At 39.6% G+C, this 14,093-nt stretch overlaps 1 protein-coding gene across 1 annotated transcript in view; it reads left to right on the top strand.

Annotated features, from left to right (window-relative positions):
* The window catches only part of LOC149321300 (leucine-rich repeats and immunoglobulin-like domains protein 1), a 167,297-nt gene that overhangs the window by 119,650 nt on the left and 33,554 nt on the right, over positions 1 to 14,093 (top strand). The window contains exons 6-8 of the mRNA XM_089519179.1: positions 954 to 1,097; positions 3,790 to 3,933; positions 12,302 to 12,445. Of these exons, the coding sequence (XP_089375305.1) occupies positions 954 to 1,097; positions 3,790 to 3,933; positions 12,302 to 12,445 (432 nt within the window). The remainder of the gene's footprint in view (positions 1 to 953; positions 1,098 to 3,789; positions 3,934 to 12,301; positions 12,446 to 14,093) is intronic.

The following is a 14,093-nucleotide window of genomic DNA, read 5'->3' as shown; positions in this document are numbered from 1 at the left end:
AACACCTATTGCAGGGCTGTAAAACTCCATTTCAGTGTACTCTCCAACCTCAAACAGTCACACATCTAGGACAGCTTGAAAGTCAACCAAAAGTGATATTTCAGTGTCAGTTCCAGTCACCCAAAATTGGAGGAACTGAAAATGAGGGATAGGAGTGGCCTCTAAAGGCCTAGCATGTGGGCCAGGTAATGTTGATCATTTTTCTCTGTTTAAGAATATGGAGCCATTGGAGATACGTAGAACTGTTTGTGAGACAACATCCCTTGTGTAGTTTAAAAACTCCTACAGCTCTAAACATTCGTCTAACAAGATGTTTCTGTGACTTGCTGAAATAAAAAGTTACACTTGTCTATGCTATAGTTAACGAGTCAAAGAAGCATGGATAAAATAAAATGAAAGAGGTATTGACAGAAAAAAAAATGTCAGGTTGGAATGTTTGGGTCTTGCTTCAGTTTCAAGTTTTCTGATCAAATTTATATAATTTTTTTATGGTTGTGAGGTATGTCTGGGAGTTATCCCTAATATGTAATGATATTTTAGCTTGCAGTAAAAGTTTATATCTGAAAACCTTTGTAATCTTGCAATTTTAATATAGATAAAGTAGCCATTTCTTAAGTATGTTTATTCTGAGAATATCTTGAGCTAATATCAAAAATAAATTATTTTAAAGAAAAAACAAACTCCCCCAAAACAAAACAAAAAGCCTCAGTAGAATATGATGCCTGTGTGCTAAGAATTTCCTTGTATTTTTGCCTGTGATCATATTTGATCAAGATTTATTCAAGAAGCAACCATCTCAGGTTATTTTCCCCACGTTTCTTGGCAGTTGTTGTGGAGATCCCTGGTGGAAATGGTCCAGTACCTGGCTATTGGCTGGTGTGTTTGTAAAGTTGAGTGCACTGGAAAAATATTAGATTAATAAATTAAGTGTGTTTTTTTTGTGCTAATTTTAGGGAACTAAACCGAAATCGTATTCGTCAGATAGATGGCCTGACATTCCAAGGGCTGGAGAGTTTAGAAGTTCTGAAGCTGCAGCGTAACAACATCAGCAAGCTGACTGATGGAGCTTTCTGGGGTCTAGCCAAAATGCAAGTTCTGTAAGTTAAAACATGGTTATACTGACAGAATATAAGCAATCTTCTGGCCGTCTCTTTTTTCCTCATGTATGTCTTGCAACGATCTGGTGTGTAAATCTATTACATAGTAGCAGAGCTGTAAATATAGGAGATTTATACCTGCAGAGGCACACTTCTACTTTTGGGACATTTAGATAACACATATGTGAATATGATGGGATTTACGTTTTAGTATAAATGCTTAGCAATATGCTATTTAGAAGTTAGGAAAAAATAGAGAGCTGTGGCAGTCCTGCCTTGACAGTATGCAGGGAATTTTGTAGCATATTAAGATGATGTAAATTGGCTTTGATGGACAAATAAATGGAGCAAATACACAAGTAGCTTAGTCGGTTTTAATATGTAGTTTTTAATCTTACATTGTTTAATCTTGTTTTAAGGGGGGCATTGTGTATATATGGCTGTATTTTAACCTGTTGTAAGCCGCTTTGATTGCCTGGCAAAAAGCGGGATAGAAATAAAAATTTTATTTTATTATTTATTTTATTTTTTATTTATTTTAAGTTAGATTTCAGAGTTAGAATACAAATTAGGGGAAGGAACATCAACAATTTAATAAATGCAGATGGTGCCATGTTACTTGGAAAAAATAGCAAAGACTTTGAATGACTACTGATGAAGGTTAAGCAGTAAAGAGCAAAAGCTGGGTTATATTTTCATATTAAGAAAACAAAAATGACGACCATAGATTATTTATATAACTTTCCAGTGAGTTATAAAAACATTGAAATCGTTAAAGATTTTTCTGTCTCTTGACTCAGTCATTGATCAAAATTGAGATAAAATTGAATCAAGAAATCAGAAGAAGACTAGGATTGGAAGGACTGCTATGAAGGAACTAGATAAGATCCTGAAGTCTGAAGAAACATCATGGAATACCAAATTCAGGATCATCCAAACCATGATATTTCCAATTTCTGTGTATAACTGTGAAAGCCGAACAGTGAGGAAAGCTGACAGGAAAAAAGTTATCTCATTTGAAATATGGTGCTGGAGAATAGTTGTACAGATACTATAGACTGCCAAAAAGAAAAACGAAGGGGTCTTAGAGCAAATCAAACTTGAACTCACACTGGAAGCCAAGATGATTAAATGGACTAGTCTATTGAACTTGGGACATATCATGAGACAGAGTGACTCACAGGAAAAGATAATAGCAGTTAGTAACATAGGAGACTATAGGAAAAGAGGAAGACTCCATTACATATGGAAAGACTCAGTCAAGGAAACTACAACCCTGAGGGTGCAAAACCTGAGCAGGATATTTGATGATAGGTATTCATAGAGTTGCCATAAGTCAAAGTTGACCTGATGGCAAATAACAAGAGACTGCAGTTTTTGGGCTATGCCAAATAATAGCTAGATAAGATCCTGAAGTCAGCCCCTGCTGGGTTTTCTGTTATCATGGAAAAAAAACAGTGGTTGAATGAGGAGAAAACCAGTATAGTACCATATTTTCTGGTGTATAAGACGACTTTCTAACCCTGGAAAATCTTCTCAAATGTTGGGGGGGGGGGTCTTATACGCCAGGTGCAGAAACTTCCGAGCTAGACTGGTCACCGCATATGGTGGGGGGAGCTGAAAAACGGCCGCGGAGCTCTGCTCTGGGCCCCACAACAAACTCCAACTCCCAGAATTCCATAGCAAAGAGCCAGAGCTAGAGTTAACACGCTGCCAAACCTCTTTATTTCTCCAGTGTGGATGCAGCCACAGTTCTCCTCCTCCTCTGTCTCCCTCTGGATCCCATCCTCCATTTCGCAGCAGCAGAGGAATGCAAAGCTCGCAGCTGCACCATTTTGCAAGCAAAGCAAAGGCAAAGCAATGCAAGGCAATGGGGAAAGTGGAGCCAAAGCCTCTCTAAATGGGACATGCAGGGCTGGGGCTGGAGGGGAGCCTCCTTTTTTCCCTGCCAGGTCCTGAAAGGGGGGTAAACAAAAAAGAGGCCTGGCTTACTTTCTTTCTTTTTTTAAGTATCCTCCTCTGGCCCTTCTCTCACTCATTCATATAGAAGGAAAGCCAAGAGATAGGGAAAGGAGGGGGAAAGGGTGGATCTTTTATTTTTAAACCCCAGAGTGGGTTTTGTGGTGCTGCGAAATGCACTAGAAAGGGAGGAAAGGGAGGCTGCATCCACACTGGAGAAATAACCCAGTTTGGTACCGCTTTAACTGCCCTGGCTCAAGGCTATGGAATTCTGGGAGTTGGAGTTTGTTGTGGGGTCCACTCTGGGCCCACAACAAACTCCAACTCCCAGAATTCCATAGCCTTGAGCCAGAAAAGAGTTAAAGTGGTGCCAAACCAGGTTATTTCTCCAGTGTGGATGCAGCCCGAGTGTGCTGAGGGGAAAAAGACACCCCTCTCTGAGGCATCTCTTATCCTTAGCATGTGTTGGAAGAGGGGTAGTCTTATATGCCAAATATATGCCAAACTCTAACTTTTAAATGGAAAAGTTGGGGGTCGTCTTATGCACTCAGTCGTCTTACACACCGGAAAATATGGTATGACCTTGGTTTAAAATAAACCAATATAGAATAGAAGAAAGAAACTGGGTAGAATTAGTTTTTCATAGGTAATTTGTGATTGTATGAGTTATTGTTGTTTAAAATATCAGTATTAGTTTGGTGCTTGTGTCTCATCATTATGGTAATCTCTCTAGCCATCTGGAGTACAACGCTCTGACAGAGGTGAACAGTGGCTCCCTGTATGGTCTTGCATCTCTTCAGCAAATTCATCTCAATAACAACTTGATATCACACATCAGCCCTGCTGGATGGAGCTTCTGTCAGAAGCTGGCTGAACTGTGAGTTGTTTTACTTTGGGGGGCAGTGATTAACAGAAGTAATACTGCTACAGGTTGCATCTGAAAATGTTTTGACTGGCGCTGCTCAAACAAATTATATCACACCAGTTTTAATGAACTTCATATATTGCCCTTTTGTTTTAGAACCCAGTTCAAAGCTTACCCTTTCAGACACTAAAATAGCATGGGAGTAAAATATTTTAATGGAATCTCTGTTTCTGTATCAACCTGCCAGTTACATGAAGGTCATTGGCAGATGTCCATCTCCAAATACCTCCATTGGAAGTGAGCTTTGTTGCAGTGAGGGAGAGGGCTGTCTCACCAGTTGGGCTCCCCCCTCCCACTATAGGAGGTAAACACGGCATCAACTTTGTCTTCTTCGGGTGCCAGACAAAGCATATTCTGTTTATCCAAGCAGTGTAAAACATTTAACTGTCTTAAATATTTGATACTCTGACTTCTAATTGTGCTTTGGTGTTTTATGTGTTTTTTGATGTTTAATTTTTGTTGAACGTCCTTCAGATACTGGATAAAGGGTATAGGAAAGCAGTTCCTTGGCAGCTCAGCACCTGGCATCCATACCAGTTGACATGGGTGCCTCTGACTTTTTTGCACTCCAGACTTTTACACTGGGAAAGTGTTATGCTCCACTGGCACTCTGTAGGATCGAAGAGGTTAAGAGGTGATATGATAGCCCTGTTTAAATATTTGAAGGGATGTCATATTGAGGAGGGAGGAAGCTTGTTTTCTGCTGCTCCAGAGAACAGGACCCGGAACAATGGGTGCAAGCTGCATGATAAGAGATTCCACCTCAACATTAGGAGGAACTTCCTGACAGTAAGGGCTGTTCGACAGTGGAACACACTCCCTTGGAGTGTGGTGGAGTCTCCTTCTTTGGAGGTCTTTAACCAGAGGCTGGATGGCCATCTGTCAAGGATGCTTTGATTGAGATTTCCTGCATGGCAGGGGGTTGGACTGGATGGCCCTTGTGATCTCGTCCAACTCTATGATTCTATAATTCACTTTTAAAATTGCATTAAAATACATAAAAAGAACTGGGGCGTTTTAGATAGGGTTCCTGCAAGGCAACCCACAACTCTAATTATTACCTGCTCTTGCTCAATTCCAACCTGTAGGTAATGAGAATTCAGAAATGTATTTTATATATTTTGATGAAAGCATTTAAATTTTGGCCATTTCCATAAAATGTATCATTTCCAACTTCCCACATACCGTTTTATTATTTGACATTTTAATGCAAGGGTAAAGAAATAGGAATCTTCACAGACCCACCTTCTTGAAGATAAGGAATAGGTGTTGTTGAATCAACTTCCCTTTTCACAAGTGGACAGGGGGAAAAAAAGTAAAATCTAAATGTCTGAAGATAGATAAATGTTTCCAGTCATAATGATGGATATTCTGAAGTTTGCTTTTGGCTGCCACTAGATGATGTCAGAAACATGCCTCTGCCAGTTGTGACAGAAACCCCCATGCTGAATATTAAAGAACTCTCTTTCAAGTCAAGTTTAGCATTACCTGTTAGCATTTGATTTCTCTCCCCCCATCCCACCCCCACTCACTACCTCCTTGAAAAATTCTTTCATCACAGATGAGGAAACAATTTTGACTGAATGCCATTTCTGCATAATTCAACACTACAGCAGTTTTGAGAACAAATGTGTGTTGCCCTGTGCCTTCTTGAAAGCCATTAATCTCTTCTGAATTTCATGCAATTGCTTACTAGTTCCATTGTCACCTTTGTTCACATTTACAGAAGACTTGCAGAATATATTTGCCAAAGAAATGACACTCTAAGTACTTGAAAATATGTCTGTTTTTACTTGGGCTCTGACATGTGCTGTTAACTTTCATGTTTTATCCTACATATTTTTCTCATCCAGTCCAATGAAAATTTTGGTTAGAATCAAAACTGCAAGGCAAAAAAGAAGGTTTAGAAAGGAGAAAATTACACATTGATGCTTTTTTTACTCTGTATTCAGATTTTACAATTGCTTTTTTAAAACAAATTTTTAATTCCTGAAGGCAAAGGGTGTGCTAGCCATGTTTTCTGCAAAGAGAAGAGCTTCGTGTCTGTCTGGAGGCTCTCCACATATCCCTATTGTAAGTGCTCTCAACCATATGGAGAACCTCTGTGCATAGATGAAGCTCTCCATGTGAGTAAAGCAGCAAACAGGGTCTGTGGGCGCAGAGCTACTGTGCTGCATCTCCTCCTTTTTTTAAAATTCTACATAGAGATGCAAAATGTCTTGAAAATTTGAATCCATGAGAGGAAAACACTTTTCTGCCCTGGAAACAAAAAAATAAAATAAATAAAATAAAAAGGAGGAGGGAATATGTCCAGTACTTTCATATCAGACCTATACTTATTTTACTTCATTAGCAACATAAAATGCTTCATTTGCAATGTTTTATTCAGATAGGCTTTTAAAACAGATTTTTTAAAAAAAAATGGGCTAGGAGATTCTGTATTGAACTCTTTTAAAGTGCTTATTATCTTTTTAATTGCATATTATTATTTTTACCTGAGTTGTGAATTTTTTTCAATACTGTGTAAAATAGTTTAATTCTGTTTTAATGTTTGCTTTTTGTATGTTTTTAATTGTATTTTTCTTTAATACAGTGGTACCTCGGGATACGAAATACCCAGGTTACGAAATTTTCGGGATACGAAAAAATCCCATTGGAAAACATTGTTCCGGGTTACGAAAGTTTTTTCGGGTTACGAAAAAACTTTTGGTGCTTTTCGGCGCGATTTCACACGGAATCGCGGCTTTTCCCCATTAGCGCCTATGGGAATTCGGCTTGCGAAAGCCTTTCGGGTTACGAAATTGACAGCGGAACGAATTAATTTCGTAACCCGAGGCACCACTGTATTGTGAGCCGCTTAGAGTCCCAGTTTTGGGGGGAAAGTGGGATACAAATCCATGTATAACAACAACAACAACTACTACTATTATTTGCTGTATAAAATTTTATTGGTTGGCATTTTAAATAATTTTGAAATATAAAAAAAACATTAGTCCTGTACAAACAAAAATACGGAAGTAGTGAAGGGGTAACAAAGTTATATTTCAAAAGTGGTGCTGTGTGTAAAAACAACTACGCTATTTTGTAATGCAGCATGGGAAAGTATGGGCTGCCATGCTTTGTGTCTTCTTGTGAGGTGACATAGAGGTACAGTGGACCCTTGTTAGTCGCTGGTGTTTGGTTCCAAGATCCCCCATGTATAACAAAATCCGTGTATGCTCAAGTCCCATTAAATATAATGACATAGCAAAATGGTGTCTTTTATAAAAATGGAAAATCAAGGTTTGATATTTGAAAATTATATTTTTTGGAACATTTTCAAACCGTGTGTGCTTGAATCCGTGTATAAAAAATCTGTGTATAAAAAGGGCCGACTGTATAGCCATTGATTCAGGGTAACTTCATACCATTTCAAGTATCATTGCTTCACTTTATGGAATCCTGAGATTTGTAGTTTGAAGAGGTACTTAGAATTCTTGATAGAAAGCTCTAATCTACTCTATGAATTGCACTTCCCCAAATACCCTGGTTGCCTGTTTTAGTTACAGAATTAAATGGATTTAATTTTCAGTCTCTCTCTTCTAAATAAATAAATAAAAAATAAAAACTTTATTTATATACCGCCCTTCGAAACATCAGGGAGGTTTACAGCAATAAAACTACATTCAATACAATACAATACAGAGAAGAGTTTCTAAGAGAAACTTGGAGCGTTTAGGCAATTTATCATGCTACCTTTTAAAAATTCAACTCATGAATTTTCCTCTCCTCAGTCCTTATGGGAGATACAGAAACTCATAAGAAACCATAACTAGAGTCATCACTCCACATTTGCGTTTTTGACTTTTGCAGATTTGATTATTCACAAATGTGGTTAATTTGTTCTCTCTAGGAATCTCTAGGTCCTCCAGCACAACTCTACAGTCAAAAGGCCAGAATAGACTGGCATAAAAACGTGGCTTCCAGCTGGCTTGGGGGCATGGCGTGCAGATGATGCACGCCCCCAAGATGCCTGGAAGCCGGCTTCAAGCCGTCCAGCCGTACACAGAGGCTGGCTTTCAGGCGTTCTGGCGGTGCGGCATTTATACACCAGATGCTGCCGGAGCACACTAAAGCCAGCTTCTTGGCATGGCGTGATGGAAAAACTGGCTTTTTGCAGGCCCAAAAAGGAGCAGCTGTTTACTGCTCCTTTTTCGGCCAGAGAAAGGGCAGAATGGAGTCCTGGCGTGCAGTTGCCGTGCCCCAGTCTGTTTCACCCCAAAGTCTTCCAGAAGTCATGTTGGAGGCCCTACAAATTCCTAGAGATAACAATTATTTCTGGTGGAATTTGTAGATCCTCTGGTGCAATTCTGTGGTCAACGTTCAGCAGATGTTGAACATAGGGTTGCTCTGGAGGACCTAGAGATTCCTAGAGAGTGATCTCTCAGGTTAAAAAAAAAGTGTTTTCTTTTTTTGTGGTTTTTCCACTGTCACGGGGATTCTTCGCCCCTAACACTAGCAAATGTGGAGGGTCCACTGTACTTGGTTCTTAGTGACACAGTTTAATAAAGGTAGGTTTTAAAAAGGTGGCTTGGATAAAACTTAATGTAAAACAGCTTTTGTATAGATGCAAGACAAGCAATGTAGCACTTGAGAGAGCTCCAAATTTGCAAGGTCTGCAATTAAACAATATCTTTTTGTACCTCTGGATCAACGCTGCTGTCACTGCTTTTGTGCTGCTCAGATGTTTCCCCGAGGAAACACATTCCAAGATCAGAAGTGTGCTATCAAAAATAGGCCCTCCCTGAAAAGAGAGTGAGATTAGAAAACCATAATTGGTTTAACCTCATAGTAATTTGTTTCATAATTGGTACTCTCCTTTCTTCTTTTGGGTACAAGAAACTAGAGGCTGCAAGCTTTCAGAAAGTGGCAGGACTGAGCAGTAGAACAACATGAATAAATATCAGCATTAATTTTTTAAGTAATTCACACACCCGAGGGAGCACAGTAGGCTCTCAAGTGCCACTGCATAACAACTCCTGAACACACTTTGTTTTAGTGTGTGCGCGTGCACGCAGCAAATTACAACTTGTATTGTTCCTTGTGCTTTTTATGAGAAGATGCTGCTCAAAACCCCCCAGAAAGCAAAACAGCCCATTGTTAAAGACAGGGCTGGGTAAAGTACAACCCCAACCTTCCCCCACTCTCCACAAAAACCGACGGCATAGAAATGGCCAATTGCATTTCAATACCCACACAAGAGAGTGTTACAATTTAAAAGCTACCCACACAATCCAACCTACTTTAATCCTGAACTTTTTCTTGAGGAGACTATCCCATAGTTCAGGGGAATGCCCAAGTTGCCCACCCTTGATCTAAGGGAAGCCTTTCTCTCCTAACTGCTTCTGGGCCTGTAAACATTTAGTAAAGAACTGTGGTTTCCTGGTACATGAACCAACTGTACAGACTTCCTGTCTCAGATGTTCCACATCTTTTTGTGTGTGTGTGGCTGGAGGGAGATAGGAAGCACCTGCTTTTGTGGTTTTGAGTAAACCACAATTTTTGTTGTGTCTGAATTGGAAGAACAGTGCATTTTGTTTTTGATTTTTAACTCTAGTTAAACAACCAAAATCTGAAATCATTGTTTGATTCAGCTGTGTTCTCACTAATCATAGTTTAAACACACTCCCTCAGATGCAACAGAGAATGAGAATCATGAAATCATAGAGTTGAAAGAGACCACAAAGGACATCCAGTCCAACCCCTTGCCATGCAGGAACTCACAATCAAAGCATTCCTGACAGATGGGTGTCCAGCCTATGTTTAAGGCCTCCAGTTTCTCAACATCTTTTCTGAATTAGGGTGCCCAGAACTGGACACAGTATTCTAGGTGAGGCCTGACCAAAGCAGAATACAGTGGCACTATTACTTCCCTTGATCTAGACACTATACTTCTATTGATGCAGCTGAGAATTGCATTGTCCTTTTAGCTGCCACATCACACTGTTGACTCATGCTCAACTTATGGTCTACTAGGACTCCCCCTTTCACACATAGATGTTTATCACACTATACTCTTAAAGTGCTACTATTCCACTTTGACTCCTCTAGCTGCCTCCTGTTGCATTCTGGGATTTGCAGTTTTAAGGAGGGGTATTTAGAATTCTCAGGCAGAGAAGTCTGCCTGAGAATTCTAAATACCCCTCCTTAAAACTGCAAATCCCAGAATGCAACAGGAGGCAGCTAGAGGAGTCAAAGTGGAATAGTAGCACTTTAAGAGTATAGTGTGATAAACATCATAGTCTCCTTATGCCAGGTGTCCCCCATCCTGTATCAATGCATTTCATTTTCTTTTTTTGCCCTAAATGCAGTACTTTACATTTCTCTGAGTTGAAATTCATTTTGTTATCTTTGGCGTAGCTTTCTAATCTATTCAGGTCATTTTGAATCTTGATCCTGTCCTCTAGGGTATTAGCTATTCCTCCCAATTTTGTGTCACCTGCAAATTTGATAAGCATGCTCCCTATTTTTTCATCCAAGTCACTGGCTCAGGTCCAAGCTATTTGTCAGACCATATCTCCCTGTATGAACCGGCCTCTGAAGATTACTTGAGTACCCAACTATGTTCCATCAGCCGTCTTACGACTCGAAGCGGGTTGTCATTCAGTTGAATGCACTGCTTGGACGTGGGCCTTAAAGTATTGGCTGAAACTTTTCTATGTGGGCCCTGAATCAGGATACCTGCAACTTGTAATGAAAGATAATTATACCACCCTTTGGTCTAAAAATATCCAGGAAAAATTGCAGAGAGTGGGTTTCTCAAACAATTTCCTCATTACACAAGATCTACCCAGGGTGCAGCAGATTCTGGTACGTCGTATAAAAGATATTGATATTCAATATTCTCTATCTTCTGCCCGCACTACCTGCTCTCCCATCAGTTTAGGGCTAGTTTAATTTTGAGAGGGAGGCATTTTATTTGCAAAATCTGACCATCCCAAAATATCGAGCTGTGTTCACTAAAGCAAGATTTAACGTTATTCCCTCAGCCGTGCTAGAGGGTCGCTTTAAGGGAACCCCCTACCACGAACGGGTTTGCCCTTGTGGTGAAGGCTCTGTTGAGTCTCTAGAGCATGTCCTATTTTTTTGTATTTTTTACAAGGATGAGAGGCTAAGATTAATTTCTCCCCTCCTGCTTAAGTTTCCGGGTAGACCTAACAATTGGTACTTGGAGTACCTGTTAAATGATTCTAAGAAAAGCAAAACAGAAGTAGTGGCAAAGTTCCTTTTCTCTGCTGTTAAAACACATAAGATTATGACCCAAACTAAATGAACAGCCTTATCTTTTATATTTTGAATACTCAAACAAATATCCATTTTGGCTTTGTGTTTTACGGCTTAATATTATCTAATGCATCTGTGAGTGCTTCTGTATATATACAAATGTACATATTACAAGTACGTCATGAATATCTAGCCCCATTTTAATAAGCTTTATATGTTTTATATGTTTTATGCGTTTTATACACACTTCGTTGTCTAATGGCCTGTTGGCTGAAATAAAGATTATATGATCTGCTCTAGAATCATTCCTGGTAAAGTGCAGTGTGTTTATTTAAAAATTAACATTAAAAAATTAAAATTATGGCAACCCTAAGACAACCCTATCATGCAGTTTTCTTGCCAAGATTTGTTTAGAGAGGGTTTGCCTTCACCTCCCTCTGAGGTTGAGAAAGTGATTTGCCCAAGGCCATTCAGTGGGTTTCCATGGGCAAGGGCAGATTCGAACCCTGGTCTCCAGAATCCTAGTCCAGTACACAAACCACGCCTACAGCTCTGTGCTGTATTCCTTGTTAATTCAGTGCAATAATTGTACTTGAGGTGTCCCTAGACACTTGTGGATTTCCCAGGAGCATTTTTGGACAAGAGGCAATATCCAAGAGATTGGATAGTTCTATCCTTACAGAGTAGAAGCTCACTGTGATATTGCCTCATATCTTGAGGCTAGTCTGAAAGTAATTCTTTCTCTGAAGTTAAGCAAGCATTGGTCTCAAAAGTACTGACTGGAAAACATTTTGGATACATTGCACCTGAACAGCCTGAGATCCCTGGAGGAACCGTTGGGTAGGATATAAATATAACAGCAAAGTAAAATAGCCTGTAGATTAGTGTCATTTCTAAACACTTGCCTGCTTTGAGAAGATGTTTCTTCCCCATAATGATGATGGTGACTTTGCTTTTCCCTCAGGACAGACATTCTGAGACACAGGTGGTGCTGCTGGACAGAAATGAAGGAGAACTTGAGGACAGAGTAACAGATTCCCATCTTTCTTTTTCCTAGATCATTGTCATTTAACAACCTAACCAGACTGGATGAAGGGAGCTTAGCTGACCTGGGTGGGCTGCAGATACTCCACCTCAGCCACAACTTCATCAACCATATCGCAGAGGGAGCGTTCAAGGGACTCAAAAGCTTACGTGTTCTGTACGTGTTACAGGTTTTCCACTTTTGCTTGGCCAGATTGGCTAACTAGGATAATAAGTAGGCTTTTGATATTTGCATGTGTTCTTTCTTAATAAGATCCAAGCCTAAACATGAAAGTAAGGTTTGCTATGGGCCTGCAGTGTTACTAATAGAGCTTGGGAGATATTTCCCCATCCCACAATTCCCAGTGTGCCTTCCCAGTTTATGTCTGGTTTCCCATGTTTAATGTGATGGGGAGGGGAAGGAGAACCTCTCATTGTTATTCTACCACTGTATTTGGTTGAACTATTTGTCTTCAGTTTAGATGTATAGGAGCTCATGTGTATGTAGTTTCTTCTTCTTCTTCTTTTCCCACAATTTATCTTTGCTTTTAATGCCTTGAGATTAGGCATGCACAATTACTAATCCTCCTGTGTCGTGAAATCGTTAGTGCTAGTTTTCCAGTGTAATTTTGTATCTTGAGCAGTCTATACTGTATGTGGAAATAACTTTTCTAGTCAGAGTAGGCAGGATATAAATAAATAAATACAATTATTTTAAGGCAAATGAACAACACTTAATACTTTTTTTAAAAATCTCTTCAAAACCTTGTTATAAGTTTCTGTCTTAATTGAAAGGAAGCAAGAGATTTGCTCCTTAGTTACCAGCCTGCACAGTTATTTATTCCTTCTATTGAGCTCAGTGAGGAAGCACTTTATGTTTCTTTGCCTTTCCCAGAACCACTTTTCAGTCCCATGCATGCTTTCAGAAAGCTCTTCTCCTAGGCAGCTGGCACAGAAAAGAACGAAAGGCTTTTCCAAACCGAAAAGAGTGTTTGGATTGCAGCTAATTCTTGGTCCTCTTTTGTATCCAAGTGCCCAAAGAGCATAGGGAGGGTGAGAGAGCAAGTTCTAATTGAATCAAGAGGAAGGCCCATCGGGTTCTGCACCTGGTGAAAAAGAGCTGGGCATGCTTTAATTATAGCCTATTGTTGACGAGCCTTTGGTGGGTGTGAAACTGCTGAAATGCGAAGCTATTCAAATAGAGGTCATACTCAGGGACCTCACAGCAGAATGATTAACAAGGCAGTATGCTTTCAGGGCCAGCCAGCCAGAAAGAATAGGAAATTGGCAACAGGGGCTGGGAGAAAAGCAGAGTGAATGCAAAGAAAACTGGACTAGAATATTGAGTCCCTATACTTTTTTGTGTGAAAGTATGTTTTGCCCCCTTTCCTTGGTATTAAAAGAAATCTCAGGCTCTTTTGGAAGAATTAGCATAGCAACCAGCTGTGGTCTCTCTCTTGCATTCTCTCTCTCTCTCTCTCTCTCACTCTCTGTGTGTGTGTGTCTGCAAAGGTCAGTTGAAATAAATAAATAAATAAATAAATGGTGTGCTGCAAAAATGTCACTTACACCTTACACTCCTAAAATATTCTTAACCAGTCATTGGATATACACAATTGAGGTGAAAATTACCCCTGTAACATCAAAATACAACAAAATCCAAAATTCACAGAAGAATAATACCTTTATCAGCCAGACAAAATGCACAAAATAACATGACACAAACTTTCGAAGCTCCGCTGGCTTCTTAGGCAAAAGTTGTTTAAAAAATCATACCAGAGAGAAGGGTGACAATGGTAGAGTCACAGGCCTACATTTTGTATTGG

The sequence above is a fragment of the Sceloporus occidentalis genome, unplaced genomic scaffold (genome assembly GCF_023333645.1).
Source record: "Sceloporus occidentalis isolate IW3139 unplaced genomic scaffold, rSceOcc1.0.p SCAF_1, whole genome shotgun sequence".
NCBI classification, from domain to species: Eukaryota; Metazoa; Chordata; class Lepidosauria; order Squamata; family Phrynosomatidae; genus Sceloporus; species Sceloporus occidentalis.
Note: the sequence above shows the minus strand (reverse complement) of the source record. Positions and strands in the feature narration are given on the sequence as shown.